This window comes from Bombina bombina, chromosome 12 (genome assembly GCF_027579735.1).
Source record: "Bombina bombina isolate aBomBom1 chromosome 12, aBomBom1.pri, whole genome shotgun sequence".
Lineage (NCBI taxonomy): Eukaryota > Metazoa > Chordata > Amphibia > Anura > Bombinatoridae > Bombina > Bombina bombina.
Genome location: NC_069510.1, coordinates 62,425,178 through 62,447,621, shown reverse-complemented (window position 1 = coordinate 62,447,621; position 22,444 = coordinate 62,425,178). Strand labels below are relative to the sequence as shown.

General features: G+C 37.0%; 1 protein-coding gene across 2 annotated transcripts in view; it reads right to left on the bottom strand.

The window, feature by feature from the left end:
- Positions 1-22,444, bottom strand: part of LOC128643162 (myosin-1B-like) — a 65,027-nt gene that overhangs the window by 5,327 nt on the left and 37,256 nt on the right. For both annotated transcript variants that reach the window (XM_053696134.1, XM_053696133.1), the window contains exons 19-40: positions 21,361-21,478; positions 20,323-20,446; positions 20,042-20,178; positions 19,696-19,951; positions 19,268-19,510; positions 18,996-19,172; positions 18,763-18,908; positions 18,594-18,684; positions 18,116-18,505; positions 17,893-18,019; positions 17,567-17,685; positions 17,163-17,359; positions 16,898-17,081; positions 16,625-16,790; positions 16,414-16,538; positions 16,018-16,326; positions 15,664-15,867; positions 15,210-15,335; positions 14,947-15,117; positions 14,758-14,862; positions 14,569-14,664; positions 10,814-10,948 (exon numbers count right to left, since the gene is read on the bottom strand). In XM_053696134.1, the coding sequence (XP_053552109.1) occupies positions 10,814-10,948; positions 14,569-14,664; positions 14,758-14,862; positions 14,947-15,117; positions 15,210-15,335; positions 15,664-15,867; positions 16,018-16,326; positions 16,414-16,538; positions 16,625-16,790; positions 16,898-17,081; positions 17,163-17,359; positions 17,567-17,685; positions 17,893-18,019; positions 18,116-18,505; positions 18,594-18,684; positions 18,763-18,908; positions 18,996-19,172; positions 19,268-19,510; positions 19,696-19,951; positions 20,042-20,178; positions 20,323-20,446; positions 21,361-21,478 (3,746 nt within the window). The remainder of the gene's footprint in view (positions 1-10,813; positions 10,949-14,568; positions 14,665-14,757; positions 14,863-14,946; positions 15,118-15,209; positions 15,336-15,663; positions 15,868-16,017; positions 16,327-16,413; positions 16,539-16,624; positions 16,791-16,897; positions 17,082-17,162; positions 17,360-17,566; positions 17,686-17,892; positions 18,020-18,115; positions 18,506-18,593; positions 18,685-18,762; positions 18,909-18,995; positions 19,173-19,267; positions 19,511-19,695; positions 19,952-20,041; positions 20,179-20,322; positions 20,447-21,360; positions 21,479-22,444) is intronic.

Genomic DNA, 22,444 nt, shown 5'->3' with positions numbered 1-22,444 from the left:
TATAGCTCTACTGTGGCTATTTCTCTCCTTTCTAAATAATTTGAAGTTATATATATATATATATATATATATATATACACACACACACACATTTATATATATATATATATATATATATATATATATATATACACACACACACATTATATCTGTCGTGGATTTATGATAAATTGATAAATAATAAGTTTTGCCTGCACCCTGGTGTGACTTGGAGGCAAGAGTGCACTCTCTTGAACTATATATATATATACTGTATATATATATATATATAGGGTGACCATATTCCCGCTTTAAAAAGGGACACATGAAAAATACATATGTCAGGGCTGTTTTCAGGGCTGTTTAAAGAAATGTTTTGTATAAGAACCCTGAAATATGTATTTTTCATATGTGTCCCTTCTTAAAGCGGCAATATGGGCAGCCTATATATATATATATATATATAGCTATACATATATAAAATGTCAAGTGCTAAGCTACTAGCCAGGACAAAATGTTACTTGCCACTTCTAATCTCACCACCACCACACCCCCCTTTGCATATGTTTAGCTATTGTGAAACATTTTGTAATATTGTTTTTATTTTATACCATAACAAATTAAATAGTGCTACATTCTTACACTTTCATGACTATATAATATCCCTTTAGATAATAGTTTTAGCATATAGCCTAAAATGTGTGTTTGTCAGTGCTGCAATAGGAGTGTACATTCTGCAAATACAATGTGCCAACTTTGCCACTTACAAGATGCCACCAGACTTCAGATTCAACATTCACTAATTAACTTTCACTCGCCACTGTTAAAAATGTTCTCGCCAATGGCTAGTGAAAATCTTGAGCCTTTATATATATATGGGGTGGAAAAATATCACTATGGTTAGGGATTAAAAGCTACTAGCCCAGAGGGAGAAAGTTTCAAGTTCACTTAAAGGGATACTGAACCCAATTTTTTTTCTTTTGTGATTCGGATAAAGCATGACATTTTAAGCAACTTTCTAATTTACTCCTATTATAAAAATGTTCTTTATTCTCTTGGTATCTTTATTTGAAGTGCAAGTATGTAAGTTTAGATGCCGGTCCATTTTTGGTGAACAACCTAGGTTGTCCTTGCTGATTGGTGGATAAATTCATCCACCAATCAAAAACTGCTGTCCAGAGTTCTGAACCAAGAAAAAAAGCTTTGATGCCTTTTTTCATATAAAGATAGCAAGAGAACGAAGAAACATTGATAATAGGAGTAAATTAGAAAGTTGCTTAAAATTGCCTGCTCTATCTGAATCACGAAATAAAATATTGGGGTTCAGTGTCCCTTTAATGTTAAAGGGAAAGTCTAGGCCAAAATAAACTTTCATGATTGAGATAGAGCATGTCATTTTAAACAATTTTCCAATTTACTTTTATCTCCAATTTTGCTTTGTTCTCTTGGTATTCTTAGTTGAAAGCTTAACCTAGGAGGTTCATATGCTAATTTCTTAGACCTTGAAGCCCACCTCTTTCAGATTGCATTTTAACAGTTTTTCACCACTAGAGGGTGTTAGTTCACGTATTTCCTATAGATAACACTGTTCTCGTGCACGTGAAGTTATCTGGGAGCAGGCACTGATTGGCTAGACTTCAAGTCTGTCAAATGAACTGAAAAAGGGGCAGTTTGCAGAGGCTTAGATACAAGATAATCACAGAGGTTAAAAGTATATTATTATAAATGTGTTAGTAATGCAAAACTGGGAAATGGGTAATAAAGGGATTATCTATCTTTTAAAACAATAAAAATTCTGGTGTAGACTGTCCCTTTAAAGAAAGGAAAAATTCAAATTTCTAAATTGGACCACTGGAAATGACAAGAGTGATTATATATAGTTATATAATATTCTCCTAATTTTGATTTATATTTGAGTCTTAGTGAAATATTATTTTGTTTAACATTTTTGCCTAACCTGTTGCTCAGTATTTTTGAAAATTTCAATTAAAAATAAACCTTTTGTGTTAATAATATTTTTTGTTGTTATTATTTTTTTGGGATTTGGTTATTTTTTTACTATTTATACAATTAAAATCCAATTTTCTTTCATGTAATTAGCAAGAGTCCATGAGCTAGTGGCGTATGGGATATACATTCCTACCAGGAGGGGCAAAGTTTCCCAAACCTCAAAATGCCTATAAATACACCCCTCACCACACCCACAATTCAGTTTTACAAACTTTGCCTCCTATGGAGGTGGTGAAGTAAGTTTGTGCTAGATTCTACGTTGATATGCGCTCCGCAGCAGGTTGGAGCCCGGTTTTCCTCTCAGCGTGCAGTGAATGTCAGAGGGATGTGAGGAGAGTATTGCCTATTTGAATGCAGTGATCTCCTTCTACGGGGTCTATTTCATAAGGTTCTCTGTTATCGGTCGTAGAGATTCATCTCTTACCTCCCTTTTCAGATCGACGATATACTCTTATATGTATACCATTACCTCTGCTGATTTTCGTTTCAGTACTGGTTTGGCTTTCTACAAACATGTAGATGAGTGTCCTGGGGTAAGTAAATCTTATTTTCTGTGACACTCTAAGCTATGGTTGGGCACTTTGTTTATAAAGTTCTAAATATATGTATTCAAACATTTATTTGCCTTGACTCAGGATGTTCAACTTTCCTTATTTTCAGACAGTCAGTTAAATATTTGGGATAATGCACTTGAATCAATTATTTTTCTTACCTTAAAAATTTGACTTTTTTCCCTGTGGGCTGTTAGGCTCGCGGGGGCTGAAAATGCTTCATTTTATTGCGTCATTTTTGGCGCAAAAAATCTTTTCTGTTTCCGGCGTCATACGTGTCGCCGGAAGTTGCGTCATTTTTGACGTTCTTTTGCGCCAAAAATATCGGCGTTCCGGACGTGGCACCATTTTTGGCGCCAAAAGCATTTAGGCGCCAAATAATGTGGGCGTCTTATTTGGCGCTAAAAAAATATGGGCGTCGCTTTTGTCTCCACATTATTTAAGTCTCTTTTTTCTTTGCTTCTGGTTGCTAGAAGCTTGTTCCTTGGCATTTTTTCCCATTCCTGAAACTGTCATTTAAGGAATTTGATCAATTTTGCTTTATATGTTGTTTTTTCTCTTACATATTGCAAGATGTCTCACGTTGCATCTGAGTCAGAAGATACTTCAGGAAAATCGCTGTCTGGTGCTGGAACTACCAAAGCTAAGTGTATCTGCTGTAAACTTTTGGTAGCTGTTCCTCCAGCTGTTGTTTGTATTAATTGTCATGACAAACTTGTTAATGCAGATAATATTTCCTTTAGTAATGTACCATTACCTGTTGCAGTTCCATCAACATCTAATGTTCAGAATGTTCCTGATAACATAAGAGATTTTTTTTCTGAATCCATCAAGAAGGCTATGTCTGTTATTCCTCCTTCTAGTAAACATAAAAAATCTTTTAAAAATTCTCTTTATACAGATGAATTTTTAAATGAACATCATCATTCTGATTCTAATGACTCTTCTGGTTCAGAGGATTCTGTTTCAGAGGTTGATGCTGATAAATCTTCATATTTATTTAAAATGGAATTTATTCGTTCTTTACTTAAAGAAGTACTAATTGCTTTAGAAATTGAGGATTCTGGTCCTCTTGATACTAAATCTAAACGTTTAGATAAGGTCTTTAAATCTCCTGTGGTTATTCCAGAAGTTTTTCCTGTTCCTGGTGCTATTTCTGAAGTAATTTCCAGAGAATGGAATAATTTGGGTAATTCATTTACTCCTTCTAAACGTTTTAAGCAATTATATCCTGTGCCGTCTGACAGATTATTTTTGGGACAAAATCCCTAAAGTTGATGGGGCTATTTCTACCCTTGCTAAACGTACTACTATTCCTACGTCAGATGGTACTTCGTTTAAGGATCCTTTAGAAATTGAATCCTTTCTAAGAAAAGCTTATCTGTGTTCAGGTAATCTTCTTAGACCTGCTATATCATTGGCTGATGTTGCTGCAGCTTCAACTTTTTGGTTGGAAACTTTAGCGCAACAAGTAACAGATCATGATTCTCATAATATTATTCTTCTTCTTCAACATGCTAATAATTTTATCTGTGATGCCATTTTTGATATTATCAGAGTTGATGTCAGGTTTATGTCTCTAGCTATTTTAGCTAGAAGAGCTTTATGGCTTAAAACTTGGAATGCTGATATGTCTTCTAAATCGACTCTACTTTCCATTTCTTTCCAGGGTAACAAATTATTTGGTTCTCAGTTGGATTCTATTATCTCAACTGTTACTGGTGGGAAAGGAACTTTTTTACCACAGGATAAAAAAATCTAAGGGTAAAAACAGGGCTAATAATCGTTTTCGTTCCTTTCCTTTCAACAAAGAACAAAAACCTGATCCTTCATCCTCAGGAGCAGTTTCAGTTTGGAAACCATCTCCAGTCTGGAATAAATCCAAGCCTTCTAGAAAAGCAAAGCCAGCTTCTAAGTCCACATGAAGGTGCGGCCCTCATTCCAGCTCAGCTGGTAGGGGGCAGGTTATGTTTTTTCAAAGAAATTTGGATCAATTCTGTTCACAATCTTTGGATTCAGAACATTGTTTCAGAAGGGTACAGAATTGGTTTCAAGATAAGACCTCCTGCAAAGAGATTTTTTCTTTCCCGTGTCCCAGTAAATCCAGTGAAGGCTCAAGAATTTCTGAAATGTGTTTCAGATCTAGAGTTGGCTGGAGTAATTATGCCAGTTCCAGTTCTGGAACAGGGGCTGGGGTTTTATTCGAATCTCTTCATTGTACCAAAGAAGGAGAATTCCTTCAGACCAGTTCTGGATCTAAAAATATTGAATCGTTATGTAAGGATACCAACGTTCAAAATGGTAACTGTAAGGACTATCTTGCCTTTTGTTCAGCAAGGGCATTATATGTCCACAATAGATTTACAGGATGCATATCTGCATATTCCGATTCATCCAGATCATTCCTGAGATTCTCTTTTCTGGACAAGCATTACCAGTTTGTGGCTCTGCCGTTTGGCCTAGCTACAGCTCCAAGAATTTTTACAAAGGTTCTCGGTGCCCTTCTGTCTGTAATCAGAGAACAGGGTATTGTGGTATTTCCTTATTTGGACGATATCTTGGTACTTGCTCAGTCTTTACATTTAGCAGAATCTCATATGAATCGACTTGTGTTGTTTCTTCAAGATCATGGTTGGAGGATCAATTCACTAAAAAGTTCATTGATTCCTCAGACAAGGGTAACATTTCTGGGTTTCCAGATAGATTCAGTGTCCATGACTCTGTCTTTGACAGACAAGAGACGTCTAAAATTGATTTCAGCTTGTCGAAACCTTCAGTCACAATCATTCCCTTCGGTAGCCTTATGCATGGAAATTCTAGGTCTTATGACTGCTGCATCGGACGCGATTCCCTTTGCTCGTTTTCACATGCGACCTCTTCAGCTCTGTATGCTGAATCAATGGTGCAGGGATTACACAAAGATATCTCAATTAATATCTTTAAAACCGATTGTACGACACTCTCTAACGTGGTGGACAGATCACCATCGTTTAATTCAGGGGGCTTCTTTTGTTCTTCCGACCTGGACTGTAATTTCAACAGATGCAAGTCTTACAGGTTGGGGAGCTGTGTGGGGATCTCTGACGGCACAAGGAGTTTGGGAATCTCAGGAGGTGAGATTACCGATCAATATTTTGGAACTCCGTGCAATTTTCAGAGCTCTTCAGTCTTGGCCTCTTCTGAAGAGAGAATCGTTCATTTGTTTTCAGACAGACAATGTCACAACTGTGGCATACATCAATCATCAAGGAGGGACTCACAGTCCTCTGGCTATGAAAGAAGTATCTCGAATTCTGGTTTGGGCGGAATCCAGCTCCTGTCTAATCTCTGCGGTTCATATCCCAGGTATAGACAATTGGGAAGCGGATTATCTCAGTCGCCAAACGTTGCATCCGGGCGAATGGTCTCTTCACCCAGAGGTATTTCTTCAGATTGTTCAAATGTGGGAGCTTCCAGAAATAGATCTGATGGCGTCTCATCTAAACAGGAAACTTCCCAGGTATCTGTCCAGATCCCGGGATCCTCAGGCGGAAGCAGTGGATGCATTATCACTTCCTTGGAAGTATCATCCTGCCTATATCTTTCCGCCTCTAGTTCTTCTTCCAAGAGTAATCTCCAAGATTCTGAAGGAATGCTCGTTTGTTCTGCTGGTAGCTCCGGCATGGCCTCACAGGTTTTGGTATGCAGATCTTGTCCGGATGGCCTCTTGCCATCCGTGGACTCTTCCGCTAAGACCAGACCTTCTGTCGCAAGGTCCTTTTTTCCATCAGGATCTCAAATCCTTAAATTTAAAGGTATGGAGATTGAACGCTTGATTCTTGGTCAAAGAGGTTTCTCTGACTCTGTGATTAATACTATGTTACAGGCTCGTAAATCTGTATCTAGAGAGATATATTATAGAGTCTGGAAGACTTATATTTCTTGGTGTCTTTCTCATCATTTTTCTTGGCATTCTTTTAGAATTCCGAGAATTTTACAGTTTCTTCAGGATGGTTTAGATAAAGGTTTATCCGCAAGTTCTTTGAAAGGACAAATCTCTGCTCTTTCTGTTCTTTTTCACAGAAAGATTGCTAATCTTCCTGATATTCATTGTTTTGTACAAGCTTTGGTTCGTATAAAACCTGTCATTAAGTCAATTTCTCCTCCTTGGAGTTTGAATTTGGTTCTGGAGGCTCTTCAAGCTCCTCCTTTTGAACCCATGCATTCATTGGACATTAAATTACTTTCTTGGAAAGTTTTGTTCCTTTTGGCGATCTCTTCTGCCAGAAGAGTCTCTGAATTATCTGCTCTTTCTTGCGAGTCTCCTTTTCTGATTTTTCATCAGGATAAGGCGGTGTTGCGAACTTCTTTTGAATTTTTACCTAAGGTTGTGAATTCCAACAACATTAGTAGAGAAATTGTGGTTCCCTCATTATGTCCTAATCCTAAGAATTCTAAGGAGAAATCGTTGCATTCTTTGGATGTTGTTAGAGCTTTGAAATATTATGTTGAAGCTACTAAGTCTTTCCGAAAGACTTCTAGTCTATTTGTTATCTTTTCCGGTTCTAGAAAAGGCCAGAAAGCTTCTGCCATTTCTTTGGCATCTTGGTTAAAATCTTTAATTCATCATGCCTATGTCGAGTCGGGTAAAACTCCGCCTCAAAGGATTACAGCTCATTCTACTAGGTCAGTTTCTACTTCCTGGGCGTTTAGGAATGAAGCTTCGGTTGATCAGATTTGCAAAGCAGCAACTTGGTCCTCTTTGCATACTTTTACTAAATTCTACCATTTTGATGTATTTTCTTCTTCTGAAGCAGTTTTTGGTAGAAAAGTACTTCAGGCAGCGGTTTCAGTTTGAATCTTCTGTTTATGTTTTTCATTAAACTTTATTTTGGGTGTGGATTATTTTCAGCAGGAATTGGCTGTCTTTATTTTATCCCTCCCTCTCTAGTGACTCTTGCGTGGAAAGATCCACATCTTTGGTAGTCATTATCCCATACGTCACTAGCTCATGGACTCTTGCTAATTACATGAAAGAAAACATAATTTATGTAAGAACTTACCTGATAAATTCATTTCTTTCATATTAGCAAGAGTCCATGAGGCCCGCCCTTTTTTGTGGTGGTTATGATTTTTTTGTATAAAGCACAATTATTCCAATTCCTTATTTTATATGCTTTCGCACTTTTTTCTTATCACCCCACTTCTTGGCTATTCGTTAAACTGATTTGTGGGTGTGGTGAGGGGTGTATTTGTAGGCATTTTGAGGTTTGGGAAACTTTGCCCCTCCTGGTAGGAATGTATATCCCATACGTCACTAGCTCATGGACTCTTGCTAATATGAAAGAAATGAATTTATCAGGTAAGTTCTTACATAAATTATGTTTTTTTTTTTAAATCATACTTAAAAATGAAATGTATAGTAATTGAGGTGAATGTAGTTAATAAACATTTTCAAATAATCTGACGTTATGAAAACTAGTTTGTGAGATTATTTAACTATTTCAATACTATGATAGTGCTTTTAAAGGGACATGAAACACCAATTTTTCTTTCATTATTCAGATAGAGAGAATACCATTTTAAACAACTTAAAGGGACATGAAACCCAAATTTTTTCTTTCATGATTTAGAAAGAGCATACAATTATAAACAACTTTCTAATTTACTTCTATCTATTTTGCTTCATTCTCTTGATATTCTTTGCTGAAAAGCATATCTAGATATGCTTAGTAGCTGCTGATTGGTAGCTGCACTAATGCCTCCTGTGATTGGTTCACCGTGTGCATTGCTATTTCTTCATTAAAGGATATCTAAAGAATAAAGCAAATTAGGTAATAGAAGTAAATTGGAATGTTGTTTAAAATTATGTTCTCTACCTTAATCATGAATAAAAATGTTTGGGTATAGTGTCCCTTTAAAGGGACATAAAATCCAAAAATTTTCATTCATGATTCAGATAGAACATACAATTTTAAATAACTTTCCAATGTACATCAATTATCAAATTTTCTACGTTTTCTTGTTATTCTTTGTTGAAAAGCAGGAAGTAAAGCTCAGGAGTGTGCACATGTTTGCAGTACTATAGGGCAGTAGTTTTACAACACTGTTATACATTAGCAAAGGCACTAGATGGCAGCACTATTTCCTGTGATGTAGTGCCCCAGACATATGCACCATACCTATATAGATATCTCTTCAACAAAGAATATCATGAGAATAAAGCAAATTTGATAATAGAAGCAATTAGGGAACCTTTTTAAAATTGTATTTTCTATCTCAATCATGAAAGATAAAATGTGAGTTTTTATGTCCCTTTAACAAGTTACTTATATTATTAAATTTCGTCTCCTTTGTTGGAGGAGCATCAGTGCACTACTAGGAACTAACCGAACACATCTGCTAAGCCAATGACACAAGACATCTGTTCAGAAACCAATCAGAAGCTAGCTCCCAGTAGTGCTGCTCCCGAGCCTACCTAGGAATTCTTCTCAACAAAGGATACCAAGAGAACAAAGCAAATTAGATAATAGAAGTAAATTGAAAAGTTGTTTAAAACCACATGCTCTATCGGAATCATGAACGTTTAATATTGATTTTGCTGTCCTAATATGACAGAATCCCATTACATCTTAGATATGACACATGGGGCTGTTACAGGTGAGTGAGTGATCACACAGAAACATTTACGCAATCTGATTCTTAATTTTACATTGTAATTTTACTGATGTGGAGTGCAGACCTCAAATAGTGTGTCACTCTGTATTATCATGTGACTTGAAAGCTCTGGGCAACACAGTGTATTTGACCACTCATCAGAAGTGTTGAAAAGGAAATGCGCATGTGTGCATATAAATATATATTTTTTCTTCATTCTCTTGATATCTTTATGTGAAACTAATCACCACCACCACCCTGGATAGCAAGCGCTATGCAGGGGGCTGAGCCAAAAATGGGCCGGCTCCTAAGCTTATACATCCCTGCTTTTCACATAAAGATATCAAGAGAACGCAGAAAATGTGATAATAGGAGTAAATTAGATCGTTGCTTAAAATTGCGTGCTCTGAATCATGAAAGAAAATGTGGGTTTCATATCCCTTTAACCTCTTCACCCAAAATGGCGTATATATACGTTGTCGCTTCAGGATGCTCCAGCAATCTCAGCTGTTAAGTTACAGCCGAGATCTGGAGCTCCTGAAGCTTCAGGCATCTCCCGCGTTTGGAGCCGGAGCGCGATCGGTGCTCCGCCTCCATATGAGGACAGATGCCTGATCGTTACACTGTGTGTGTCACTGTCTGTAACGATCTTCTGCTGGTGGGAGGTGTGGGCAGGATGCTGGAGGGGGGTGGGCGGCCCAGCAGGGGAGGCAGGAGGAAGCGGGAGGAAGTGGGACGGGCCCTATGCTAGGAAATATTTTTTAAGTGGAAAGGGAGGAATGGGGCAGCTACACTATGGAAAAGGGGGTGTGGGGGACCTCACAATAAAGATTGCAGGTGGGAGAGGAGGTGGGGGGGTCACTACGCTACGGATTAGTGAGAAAAAAAATATATTATTATTTTTTTTTTTTTTTTAAAGTTTTTTGGGTACTGGAAGATAGCTGCCAGTACCTAAGATGGCGGCAATAGCTAGGGCAGGGGAGGTTTAGATGCAAAAATAAAATAAAAAATGTATTTTAAAAAAAATAAATGTTTTTTTTTATTGACAGACTGTCTCCCAGTACTAAAGATGGGGGAGGAAAGAGAGCTGTTTGGGAGGGGTCAGGTAGGGATCAGGGGGTGGGGAGTGTCAGGTAGGAGGCTGATCTCTACACTAAAGCTAGCGTTAACCTTTTAAGCTACCTAATTAACCCCTTCACTGCCGGTAATAATAGAAGTATGGTGCGCAGCTGCAATTAGCAGCCTTCTAATTACCAAAGCCATATATGTCTGCTATTTCTGAACAAAGGGCATCTCAGAGAAACTTTTACAAACATTTGTGCCATGATTGCACAAGCAGTATGTAAATAATTTCTGTGAGAAACCAAACGTTTGTGAAAAAAGTACCACGTTTTTTTTATTTGATGGCATTTGGCGGTGAAATGGTGGCATGAAATATACCAAAATGGGTCTAGATCAATACCTTGGTTGTCTACTTAAAATATATATATAGATTTGATAGGTAAATAAAAAAAGGCTATATTTCTGTTTAAATGGAGTGATAGCAAAAATGCTAAAAATGCTCTGGTATTTTGGGCAAGTTTTTGTCTGGAAGTCCCAGTAGTGAAAGGGTTAAAAAAATCAAAACATTTATTTACCTTTCCTCCAATATCACGGCTCCTGGCTCTGAGCTTGTTCACTTGAGACTCTGCAATGTCAGCTCTTTCCTCTGATTCTTCTAGTTCATGTTGAACCTTCCTGAAGCGAGCCAAGTGTGCATTGGCTTGTTCCTCCTGTGTGCATAGAACAGAACATTTAAAAGACATCCACCCAATCCCCTTGATTTTAAATTCTTACTACAGTCCACCTCCCACTATTTAAAGGGACATTAAAGTAATTTATTTGTATGGAAGCACAGTATATATGAGCAATTAAAGGGCAATTATATTGGCAAAAATGTCATGCTTGAATTTGTTGACACATCAGCTGTTTCTGCTCAGGAACAGCAGTTCTCTGCAGCTCCTGAGTTGTATGTTAACAATGTGTTTAAAGGGACACTGTACCCAAAAATTTTCTTTCGTGATTAAGATTGAGCATGAAATTTTAAGCAACTTTCTAATTTACTCCGATTATCAAATTTTCTTCATTCTCTTGGTATCTTTATTTGAAATGCAAGAATTTAAGTTTAGATGCCGGCCCATTTTTGGTGAACAACCTGGGTTGTCCTTGCTGATTGGTGGATAAATTCATCCACCAATAAAAAAGTGCTGTCCAGAGTACTGAAACCAAAAAAAGCTTAGATGCCTTCTTTTTCAAATAATGATAGCAAGAGAACGGAGAAAAATTGATAATAGGAGTAAATTAGAAAGTTGCTTAAAATTGCATGCTCTTTCTGAATTACAAAAGAAAAAAATTGGGTACAGTGTCCCTTTAAACCCTTGCAGGGTTGGAAGTGCTAAAAGTACATGCTCTTATGATTTAGGCAGTACCCCTTTAAGCAATGTTTTGCAAAAGATTTGGGCATATTGTTGTCATAATTTTTTTTAATGTTTTGTAGGCCAATCGATAGTCGTTAAAGGGAGATAAAACAGGTTGAGATCTGTGCATATCCTAAAAGGGCTAATTCATTAAAAAATAGTTGCATTAAAAAATTGTTTAAAAATTGCTGGCAAGTATTTTAAAATAATTTTCAAAAATAAGCAAAATGAATTACATAGCTAAGCTGCCTGGAGCAGCCAACTCCACCCCCCCTATCAGTGTTTAGACACAGGCATTGTATTTTTCAGCTGAGCTCACAGCTTCTAGGCATGCTCCAGCAGATAAACCCTATACACTTTTGTATTCTACCAAAAGCAACGATAGATATAGATAGAGCCATAGAAGGAAATGTGTGGGGGGAGTTAGAGCTTTACAATTCAGAAACTAAACAGAAAGAGTTAATGGCGAGGCACTGCAGTATAAATTTGCAGGTAAAGTAATTAAAGTACATATTATTATATTTTGTCTCTATCCCAACTTGTTTTATGTCCCTTTAAAGGGACAGTAAACACCAAAAATGTTATTGTTTAAAAAGATAGATAATCCCTTTAATTACCATTCCCCAGTTTTACGTAACCAACACTGTTATAGAAGTATACTTTTTACCTCTGTAATTTCCTTGTATCTAAGCTTCTGCAGACTGCCTCCTTATCTCAGATCGTTTGACAGACTTGCATTTCAGGCAATTAGTGCAGACTCTTAAATAACTCCACGGGCATGAGCACAATATTATCTATAAGGCACACACGAACTAACACCCTCTAGCTGTGAAAAACTGTCAACTGCATTCAGATAAGAGGCGGCCTTCAAGGGCTTAGAAATTAGAATATGAGCCTACCATGGTTTAGCTTTCAAATAAGAATACCAAGACAATAAAGCAAATTTAAATATAAAAGTAAATTGGAAAGTTGTTTAAAATGACATGCTCTATCTGAATCATAAACGTTTAATTCTGACTTTACTGTCCCTTTAATCTGCTGTCAAAAGCTCCCATAGACTTGAATGCACACAGTTCAAATTATGCATTCATTAATGGGCTCAAAATGTTGTCTCACTTTCCTAAGCATAAAGGCTCAAAATGTCCTTTACGACTGGTATTATAAAATGAAATGTGAAGCACATTTAAACATGTAAAATACGCACATATTCCGTAATGATTTTTTATATATAAAAGGTGCCTAAATTCATTGATATATTAAATGCTAAAATATTACTAAAGTAATATTTCACATTTCACATTTATAGAAATTTATTTTTTAAAGCCATGAAGAAAAATATATTGTAATTTTGCTTATGAGTGATGTAAATGAATTACTTTAGTACTTATTTAAAAACATAAGTTTCTATTACAGCCGAGATGAATGAGTTGATCACTGGTGAAATTTGCAAAAGAGCAAAACCATACTCTGAGAAGCTAATTTTACTTTACAGATTACCAAATTATTGCATGTGAAAGAAAAATGGGGAAATAATTATAATTATGCCTAATGACTTTAGCAAACAATTGTAAAATGGAAAAGTATGTCAAATGAAAGCTGATATCACTTTTTTAACACTTTAAAGGGACAGTTAATTAGACATAAATGATTCAGACAGATCATACAATATTAAAGGGACACTGAACCCAAATTTTTTCTTTCGTGATTCAGATAGAGCATGCAATTTTAAGCAACTTTCTAATTTACTCCTATTATCAATTTTTATTCGTTCTCTTGCTATCTTTATTTGAAAAAGAAGGCATCTAAGCTTTTTTTTTTTTGGTTCAGTCTCTGGACAGCACTTTGTGCAAGGACAGCTCAGGTTGTTCATCAAAAATGGGCTGGTATCTAATCTTACATTCTTGCATTTCAAATAAAGATACAAAGAGAATAAAGATAATTTGATAATAGGAGTAAATTAGAAAGTTGTTTAAAATTTCATGCTCTATCTGAATCACGAAAGAAAAAATTTGGATTCAGTGTCCCTTTAAACAACTTTCCAATTTACTTCTATTATTTATTTTGCTTCCTTCTCTTGTTATCCTTTGTTGAAGGGTTTATCTAAGTAAGCTCAGGAGCAGCAAAGCACCTGGGTGCTAGCTGCTGATTGGTGGCTGCATATATATGCCTATTGTCATTGGCTCAGCTGATTTGTTGAGTTAGCAACCAGTCATGTTTTGCTGCTCCTTCAACAAATGATACCAAGAGAATGAAGCACATTTGATAATAGAAGTAAATTGGAAAGTTGTTTATTATTGTACGATCTACCTAAATCATGAGTGAAAAATTTTGGGTTTCATGTCCCTTTAAGGCTCAACAATTAGCACTAAATAAACATTTGAATATTTAAATGATCCTTCTTTTAGCAAACTCTGCACTATTCTGCAGCCTCTTTAGTACATTCAATTTTTCCTGTGCATAATTAAATATTTTAAAGGGACATGAAATACAACATTTTTCTTTTATGATTCAGATAGAGCATTCAATTTTAAGCAACTTTCTAATTTACTCCTGTTATTATTATAATTTTTCTTCATTCTCTTGTTATCTTTATTTAAAGCATAGGAGCCAGCCTATTTAAGGTTCAGCACCCTGAATAGTGCTTGCTTATTGGTGGCTACATTTGGCTAACCAATAAGAAAGAGTAACCCAGGTTCTGAACCAAAAATGGGCCGGCTCCTATACTTCATATTCCTGCTTTTTAAATAAAGATAGCAAGATAATGAAGTAAAAATGATAATAGGAGTAAATTAGAAAGTTGCTTAAAATTGCATTAAATCATTAAAGAAAACATTTGGTATTTGTATCCCTTTAATATTTCATCTTCAGTTGATTTCTCATCTTCATTTTTGGAGTATATTTTTGAGCTTTTACCATAATTTCTAAAGTTAACTTACAGATTCCTCTGCCTGCCTCTTGTAGGCCTTGACCTTTAGCTGGAGTTTGTCCACCAGATCTTGAAGTCTCAGAATATTCTTCTTATCTTCTTCAGTCTAGTTAGATTAATAGAAGGACACCACGTCACCGCATTGTCATAGACTTGCCATAGACAAAACTTCACAAAGCTCTCTTTGTTTCATGTATACCTGATAGGATAGCTCTTTTACTCTCCTCTCATATTTACGGACACCCTTTATTGCTTCTGTTCCGCGTTTCTGTTCAGCATCAAGTTCATTTTCAAGCTCACGAACCTAAAGCAAGAGTTATCAGCTTGGTTATTATGTTCTTCTAGCTCAATCTATTGTTAGGTATTGATGGGCTGTTAATATGATTACCCGAGCCTCCAGTTTCTGGAGCTGCTTCTTGCCACCCTTCAGTGCCAACTGCTCAGCCTCATCCAGACGATGTTGTAGGTCCTTCACTGTCTGTTCAAGGTTCTTCTTCATCCTCTCTAAGTGGGCACTAGTGTCCTGCTCCTTCTTCAACTCTTCTGCCATCATTGCGGCCTATAATGCAAAAATAGATAAGTGAACTTGTGATTCCAACAAAGATGGTGGTTTCCTGATATAACACCTCTATTTCAAGTCGACCAACTTACATCAGTTATAGCTTTCTTGGCCTTTTCTTCTGCATTTCTTGCCTCCTGCACAGCTTCCTCAACTTCATTCTGCAGCTGAACGGTATCATTCTCAAGCTTCTTCTTTGTGTTGATAAGGCTTGTGTTCTAAAATAAATTAAATCACAACTGTGTCCTTATTTCAATTTAGATTCTTTTTGCTCAGTATATCTAGAGATATATAACAACACCTCAATAATGAGGCTCATCGGATAGAAACATATTCTGCAGGCTGGTTATTTTTCTTGTTAAAATGGCCTGCTGTCTCCCTTTGGTTGGTATCAGATTCACATACCTCAGGAGTTTGCTAAAATGACATGCTTTTGTGCGTACCAACCAACAGAACAGTCTAAAATATTGATTGGATTTTATATGTAGTCATCTAATGTTCTTTCCCTATTGTCTAGACTTGATAAAAGAATGTTATGTGTTTTACCTGTGAATGTAGGAGTTGCACACGTTCACTGCAATCCAGAAGTTCTTGTTCAGCAATTTTGCGGGATCTTTCTGTCTGTTCCAATGCTGACCTAATCTCCTCTATTTCAGCCTGTTGCAGGTTATTTCTACGTTCAGTTACGGCCAGCTGTTCCTTCAGGTCGTCCTGACTTCTGATTGCATCATCCAGTTGGATTTGGATATCCTTTACAGATAAAACAGAGGAGTTGTAATATAATAGGTAATATTTTGTTTTGTTTTTATTCTGGCTTGTCCTAAAAAGAACTATATAGCCAATATATTAGTCTGTCTATGGTAAGATACATGTGTAAAGATGAGGTCTTTGCAATTGTACCTTGAGTTGTGCCTGCACATTTCGTAACTGTTTCTGTGCTTCAATAGCCTGGCGGTTGGCGTGGCTTAACTGGATCTCCAGTTCGTTTAGGTCACCTTCCATCTTCTTCTTCAACCTCAGAGCATCATTCCTGCTTCGGATCTCGGAGTCTAATGTGCTTTGCATTGTGTCAATGATTCTCTGGCTGTTCCTCTTCAGCTGCTCAATCTCTTCATCCTTCTCGGCAATCTTCCTATCAACCTCAGATTTCACCTGATTTAACTCAAGCTGAACTCGCAGGATCTTGGCTTCCTCATGCTCCAGGGATCCCTTTTTTTTAATAAAGATATTTAATATTTTGCATACCTGCTGTCATGTATATTAGTTAAATATTTATTAGATTGACCACCATCTTACCTCAACTTCTTCCAAAGCAGCCTGCAGATCTGATTTTTCTTGTTCCACCTGCTTCTTGGATTTTTCGAGTTCATTAACTGATTTTGCAGTCTCGCCAATTTGTTCAGTAAGATCAGAGATTTCCTCTGTAAAAAAAATAATGTGATTGTAAAACATACTTTAATAACAATTTTAATTTGCTTTGGATAGCTTATAGTTTTAAAAAACTTACGTTGTAAGTTCTTGTTTTCCCGTTTCAAGGTTTCAAGTTGGTCCAAAGCTTCTTCATATGCGTTCTTCATCTTGAAGATCTCAGTGCTCAAGGAACGGGCATCTTTCTGAGCTGCCTCAAGTTCTGCCTGACCCTCCTCATACTTCTGTTTCCATTCTACAAGGATCTGTTGGAAAGATCATTTATTTATTTTAGCCATATGTTTCTGCTTCTGCCCATTAAATCACTCTTCTAAAGAGTGGAAAAAAATTATGTAAAAATTGATTCCATTACTTTATCAAAGTTCCTCTGTTTCTTATCAAGAGCAGCGGCAGCACTGTTTGCCCTCTCCACATCAACCATTAGGTCCTCAACTTCCGCCTGAAGTCTCTGCTTAGTCTTTTCTAAGGAACCACATTTAGAATTCACAGCCTCCACCTGTTCTTCAGCTTCCTGTAGACGCTGAGCTAGCTTCTTCCTGAAAATGGACAGCAGGAAATGTAATTTATTTTCCTTATTAATCATTCTTAGTTTTACTTATGCAAGGTATAATAATTACTTGGCCTCTTCCAGCTCCTCAGTACGCTGAATAGCGTCTGTTTCATATTTTGTTCTCCACTGGGCAACTTCCCCATTTGCCTTGGACAGAGTACGCTGGAGCTCAGCCTTTGCTTCTTGTTCCTCCTCATATTGCTCACGTAGCAAGTCACAGTCGTGACGGGATGATTGTAGAGCGTGGGCAAGAGCATTCTTAGCCTGTGAATTACACCTTTTTTTAGATTTTAAAACTCCAGATGTTATTATAAGACAGGTCCCTTTTGATAAAAAAACACAGGACTTGTTTGTTGAAAAAACATTTAAAGTATATATAGGGCAACAAGAATAAATGGGATATAATTAAGTAAAGTAATTGTTAAGTAATTGTCTTACTATAAACGAACATGCTCGGTTTGCAGTTATTACCTTGCTTTCTTCTTCCAGTTGCCTCTTAAGTTCCTCAACTTGTTGAGTGTAAGCCTGTTTACCTCTTGTCAGCTGCGAAATCAAAGCATCCCTTTCCTCCAGCTGTCTGGACTGTTCACCTATGAGAATAAGACGTTTTCCATAAGATGATAAAATCATTGAATAAAGTACAATTTGATTATCAATTTAAAAATATAAATGAATAGTATTGTAATTAAACATAAAAATTGAAAATAAAATGTTGTTAATTTAGCATAATATTTAGATTTCCTATAAGTGTTCTGGTTATTTTCTTTATATATCTTTTATTATTTGTATTAACGTACCATTTTCTGTTTGTAAACGACTCTTTTGAGCAGTGAGGTCATTAATAAGACGCTGGTGCTCATTATCTTTAACCTTTATTTCACTCAGTTGGTCCTCAAGTACACGGTTTACTTTTTCAAGATTGGCCTTTAAGAAAAAAGAACCATATTAGTGGTATACTGATATTACGGTAAGCTAAATGAAGACATAAGAGAGTGCCTCCTCCTGTCACTTCTGATGTACCTTTGATTTAGAGACATTTTCTAAGTTGCTTGCGATGTCGTCAATTTCCATTTTGAACTCACTCTTTTCTTTCTCCAACTTTTGTTTTACTCGTTGAAGGTTATCAATTTGTTCTCCAAGCTCAGCAACACTGTCAGCATGCTTCTTACGAAGAGCGGCAGCAGTGGCTTCATGTTGGAGGGTGGCCTCTTCCAAATCGCGTCTTAGTTTCTGGAATTCTGCTTCACGTTTCTTGTTCATCTCAATCTGAACAGATGTTGCACCCCCAGCCTCCTCAAGCCTTTCACTGATCTCCTCCAGTTCTCTGGAGAGGTCAGACCTCTGTTTCTCAACTTTAGCGCGAGCTGCACGTTCAGCTTCAATCTCTTCTTCCAGTTCTTCAATTCTGGCCTAAAATAATGTAGCATTGAATAATATTAAAAAAATGTTGTTAGGCAAAATAAACACGTCACAATTGTCTTCACTTTTGCAAACCAACCTGTAATTCCTTAATCTTTTTCTGGAATTGAGATCCCAAGGACTGCTCATCCTCAATTTTCCCCTGCAGTTGGCTTAATTCAAAATCTTTCCTGCATTTGAAAAATGGTAGCGGTTATTTTATTTAATTTAACAGATAAGTTACACCAGGAAAGAAGCTAAATACTAACTTTTTAAGTTTCTCCTCTGTTTGTTGTTTGTCATTTTCAAGATCCATGACTGTCTCTTGGGACAACTTGAGATCACCTTCAAGTTTTCTCTTGGCTCGCTCAAGGTCAAGACGGAGTTTCTTTTCTTGCTCAAGGGAACCTTCCAACTGTTAAGTATAAATTGTTAAATATTTTATGGATTTCGTGAAGTGTTGGCATACTTGCAATACATTTCAATTTTGACATTAACTTACATCATCTACTTGCTGTTCCAGTTTAGTTTTGGCCTTGGTCAGAGAGCTGACTTTGTCCTCTTCAGCTTGAAGATCATCAAGGGTTTGTTGATGAGCCTCTTGGAGGGCCTTTTTCTCCTTTGTAATCTTAGAGATATTCTCATCAAGACCCGCCATTTCTTCAGTAAGGTTTTTAACCTGAACATATGGACAGAAAACATTATTCCAAGAAATGTTTTATTTGGAATTAAAAATAAATGTAATTCTTTTAAAATCATCCTTTTCGTACATACCTTGTTTTCAGTGGCATGTTTTTCCTTTTCTACTTTGGCCAGGGTAAGTTCTAAATCATCAATATCTTTTTTCAACTCAGAGCATTCGTCCTCCAGTTTTCTCTTCTTAGCAGTGAGTTCTGCATTGCTTTCTTCTTCATCTTCCAGTCTTTCCGTAACCTCCTTGATTTTAGCTTCTAGCTGTATTTTGCTTTTTATAAGACCTTCACATCTCTCCTCTGCATCAGCCAGACTTTCTGATTCCTATTAAGGGTTACAGATTAAGAGTATCATTTAATACCCAAGATGCTTAGCTGTAGTGAAAGCACTATATGAATTTTAATAATGTAGGAAAGCTGTTATGCTGAGATGATTGGTGGAAGCAGGTTGTACAAACTGTCTTTGGCCCTTGCTTGTCCTATAAATTATTATCTTAGCTATATTCTTACCGATTGAACTTGCAGCTGTAAGTCATTCTTCTCCTGCAGCATAGCCACCATTTTCTCTTCCAGCTCCTTCCTTCTTGCATCTGACTTTATCAGAGCCTCCTTGGTCTTCTCAAATTCCTCCTTCATGTTTGCCATCTCCTTCTCAGTCTCAGCGCTCTTCAGGAGAGGTTTGATCTTGAAGAACAGCTTCATCCATGGCCAATGCTTGACGTTCATGAATGCTCTGACATTGTACTGGATGACAAATAGTGCATCTCTGTTTGGAAGGACAAATTCAGTTGGAATGTTACATTTATGATAAAAAAAATATTTTGGTTTTAATTACACCTCATTCTGGAGTAAATACCTTCTTTCCACCATCTTCTTGAACTCAACTCTCATCAGAAATCCTCTACAAAGAGCCTGGGTGCGGGTGATAAGCTGTGCCAACTTTTCATCTCGCATGTCTTCCAGGACACCCAAGAGACCAGCTTTGAAGAACACCTAAAAAGTAAAGCAATGCATTTTCTAACATGTAAGAGGGGATTCTGTCCCTTTCTATTAGCAGCATATTAATTTACAGTGGATATTGTGAGGACCAATAATCCTATATCTGTTAAATAATTACTTGTAAATTGATTTTCCTACCTTGGTATGTCCAAACCGGTACTGAGTATGGTCAATATCAATGGAACCAAGTAATTTCTCAGAGGCCTTCTTGCTGTCAATAAACTCTCCACCTGGGATTGCGCTGGCGTTCAGAATTTTGTAACTTTTCATCAAAATACATAAAGACAGTTTGTCAGAATAGTTGTTAACAGATTTAACATTAAATTAAACATTTGTTCCTCTAAAGGGTCAAAATTGTTTAATGTTTTCTTTTTAATGATTTATTTTTATCCTAAATCTACAAGTGAGCCTTTTATAGTAAATATTTTGAATATCCCATAAATGATTCACCCACTTCTGTGAACAGATTTATCCATTTTGCTAACAATAGAAGAATTCTGGAAATGGGAGGAGGAAAGTGCAGAGAGAAAAAAAGAAAAGAAAACAAATTGGAATATTTAAACTGGAGAAATAGATGTGTGGATGCAGATATGGGGGTAGATTTATCAAATGTCGAGTGGACATGATCTGCTGTAGCGTATCATGTCCGTCTGACATCGCTAAATGCTGACAGCATAAATGCTGTCGGCATTTATCACTGCACAAGCTTTTCTGGTTAAATGCTTGTGCAATGCCGCCCCCCGCACATTCATGGCCAATTGGCCGCTAGCAGGGGGTGTCAATCATGATTGCTGTCCGCCACCTCAGAGGTGTCGGATGAGTTAAGGAGCAGAGGTCTTCCGACCCCTGCTTCTTAACTTAAGTTTCAGGCAGACCTAAAATTTCGGGGGGTAGATTGAAGCATCCTCTGCTTGATAAAGCTACCCCAAAGTATCACAGGTTAAAGGGAAACTAAGCACAAAATATATTTCATGCACCTTCCTCTAATCAGGGATGTGGGGGAGGATCTCAATACTATGCTTGTAAAATGTATTTAATGTTTATGGAGGTGAGATTCCTTTGTATGCTTAATTTCCCTATGTTTGGGGCCTCTTTGTCTATTTAAAAATATATTCATCATAGCGTTGTTACCAACATGGAACAATATTACAGTTTGTAACCATATTTGACAATTACCGTTGTTTGAAATCAGCATAGAGGATTCTGCTTGGGAATCCTTTCCTGCAGATTCTGATACCCTCCAGCACACCATTACACCTCAACTGATGGATAATCAGATGGTTCTCCATGGTACCTAAAAATAGAGAGACTCTTGTTTATGCAAGAAAAACATAATTTATGCTTACCTGATAAATTTATTTCTCTTGTGGTGTATCCAGTCCACGGATCATCCATTACTTGTGGGATATTCTCATTCCCAACAGGAAGTTGCAAGAGGACACCCACAGCAGAGCTGTCTATATAGCTCCTCCCCTAACTGCCATATCCAGTCATTCGACCGAAAACAAGCAGAGAAAGGAGAAACCATAGGGTGCAGTGGTGACTGTAGTTTAAAATGAAAAAATACCTGCCTTAAAATGACAGGGCGGGCCGTGGACTGGATACACCACAAGAGAAATAAATTTATCAGGTAAGCATAAATTATGTTTTCTCTTGTAAGGTGTATCCAGTCCACGGATCATCCATTACTTGTGGGATACCAATACCAAAGCTAAAGTACACGGATGAAGGGAGGGACAAGGCAGGTACTTAAACGGAAGGTACCACTGCCTGTAAAACCTTTCTCCCAAAAATAGCCTCCGAAGAAGCAAAAGTATCAAATTTGTAGAATTTTGAAAAAGTATGAAGCGAAGACCAAGTCGCCGCCTTGCAAATCTGTTCAACAGAAGCCTCATTTTTAAAGGCCCATGTGGAAGCCACAGCTCTAGTAGAATGATCTGTAATCCTTTCTGGAGGCTGCTGGCCAGCAGTCTCATAGGCTAAGCGGATTATGCTTTTTAGCCAAAAAGAAAGAGAGGTTGCCGAAGCCTTTTGACCTCTCCTCTGTCCAGAGTAGACAACAAACAAAGCAGATGTTTGACGAAAATCTTTAGTAGCTTGTAAGTAAAACTTTAAAGCACGAACCACGTCCAGATTGTGTAATAGACGTTCCTTCTTTGAAGAAGGATTAGGACACAAAGACGGAACAACAATCTCTTGATTGATATTCTTATTAGATACCACCTTAGGTAAAAACCCAGGTTTGGTACGCAGAACTACC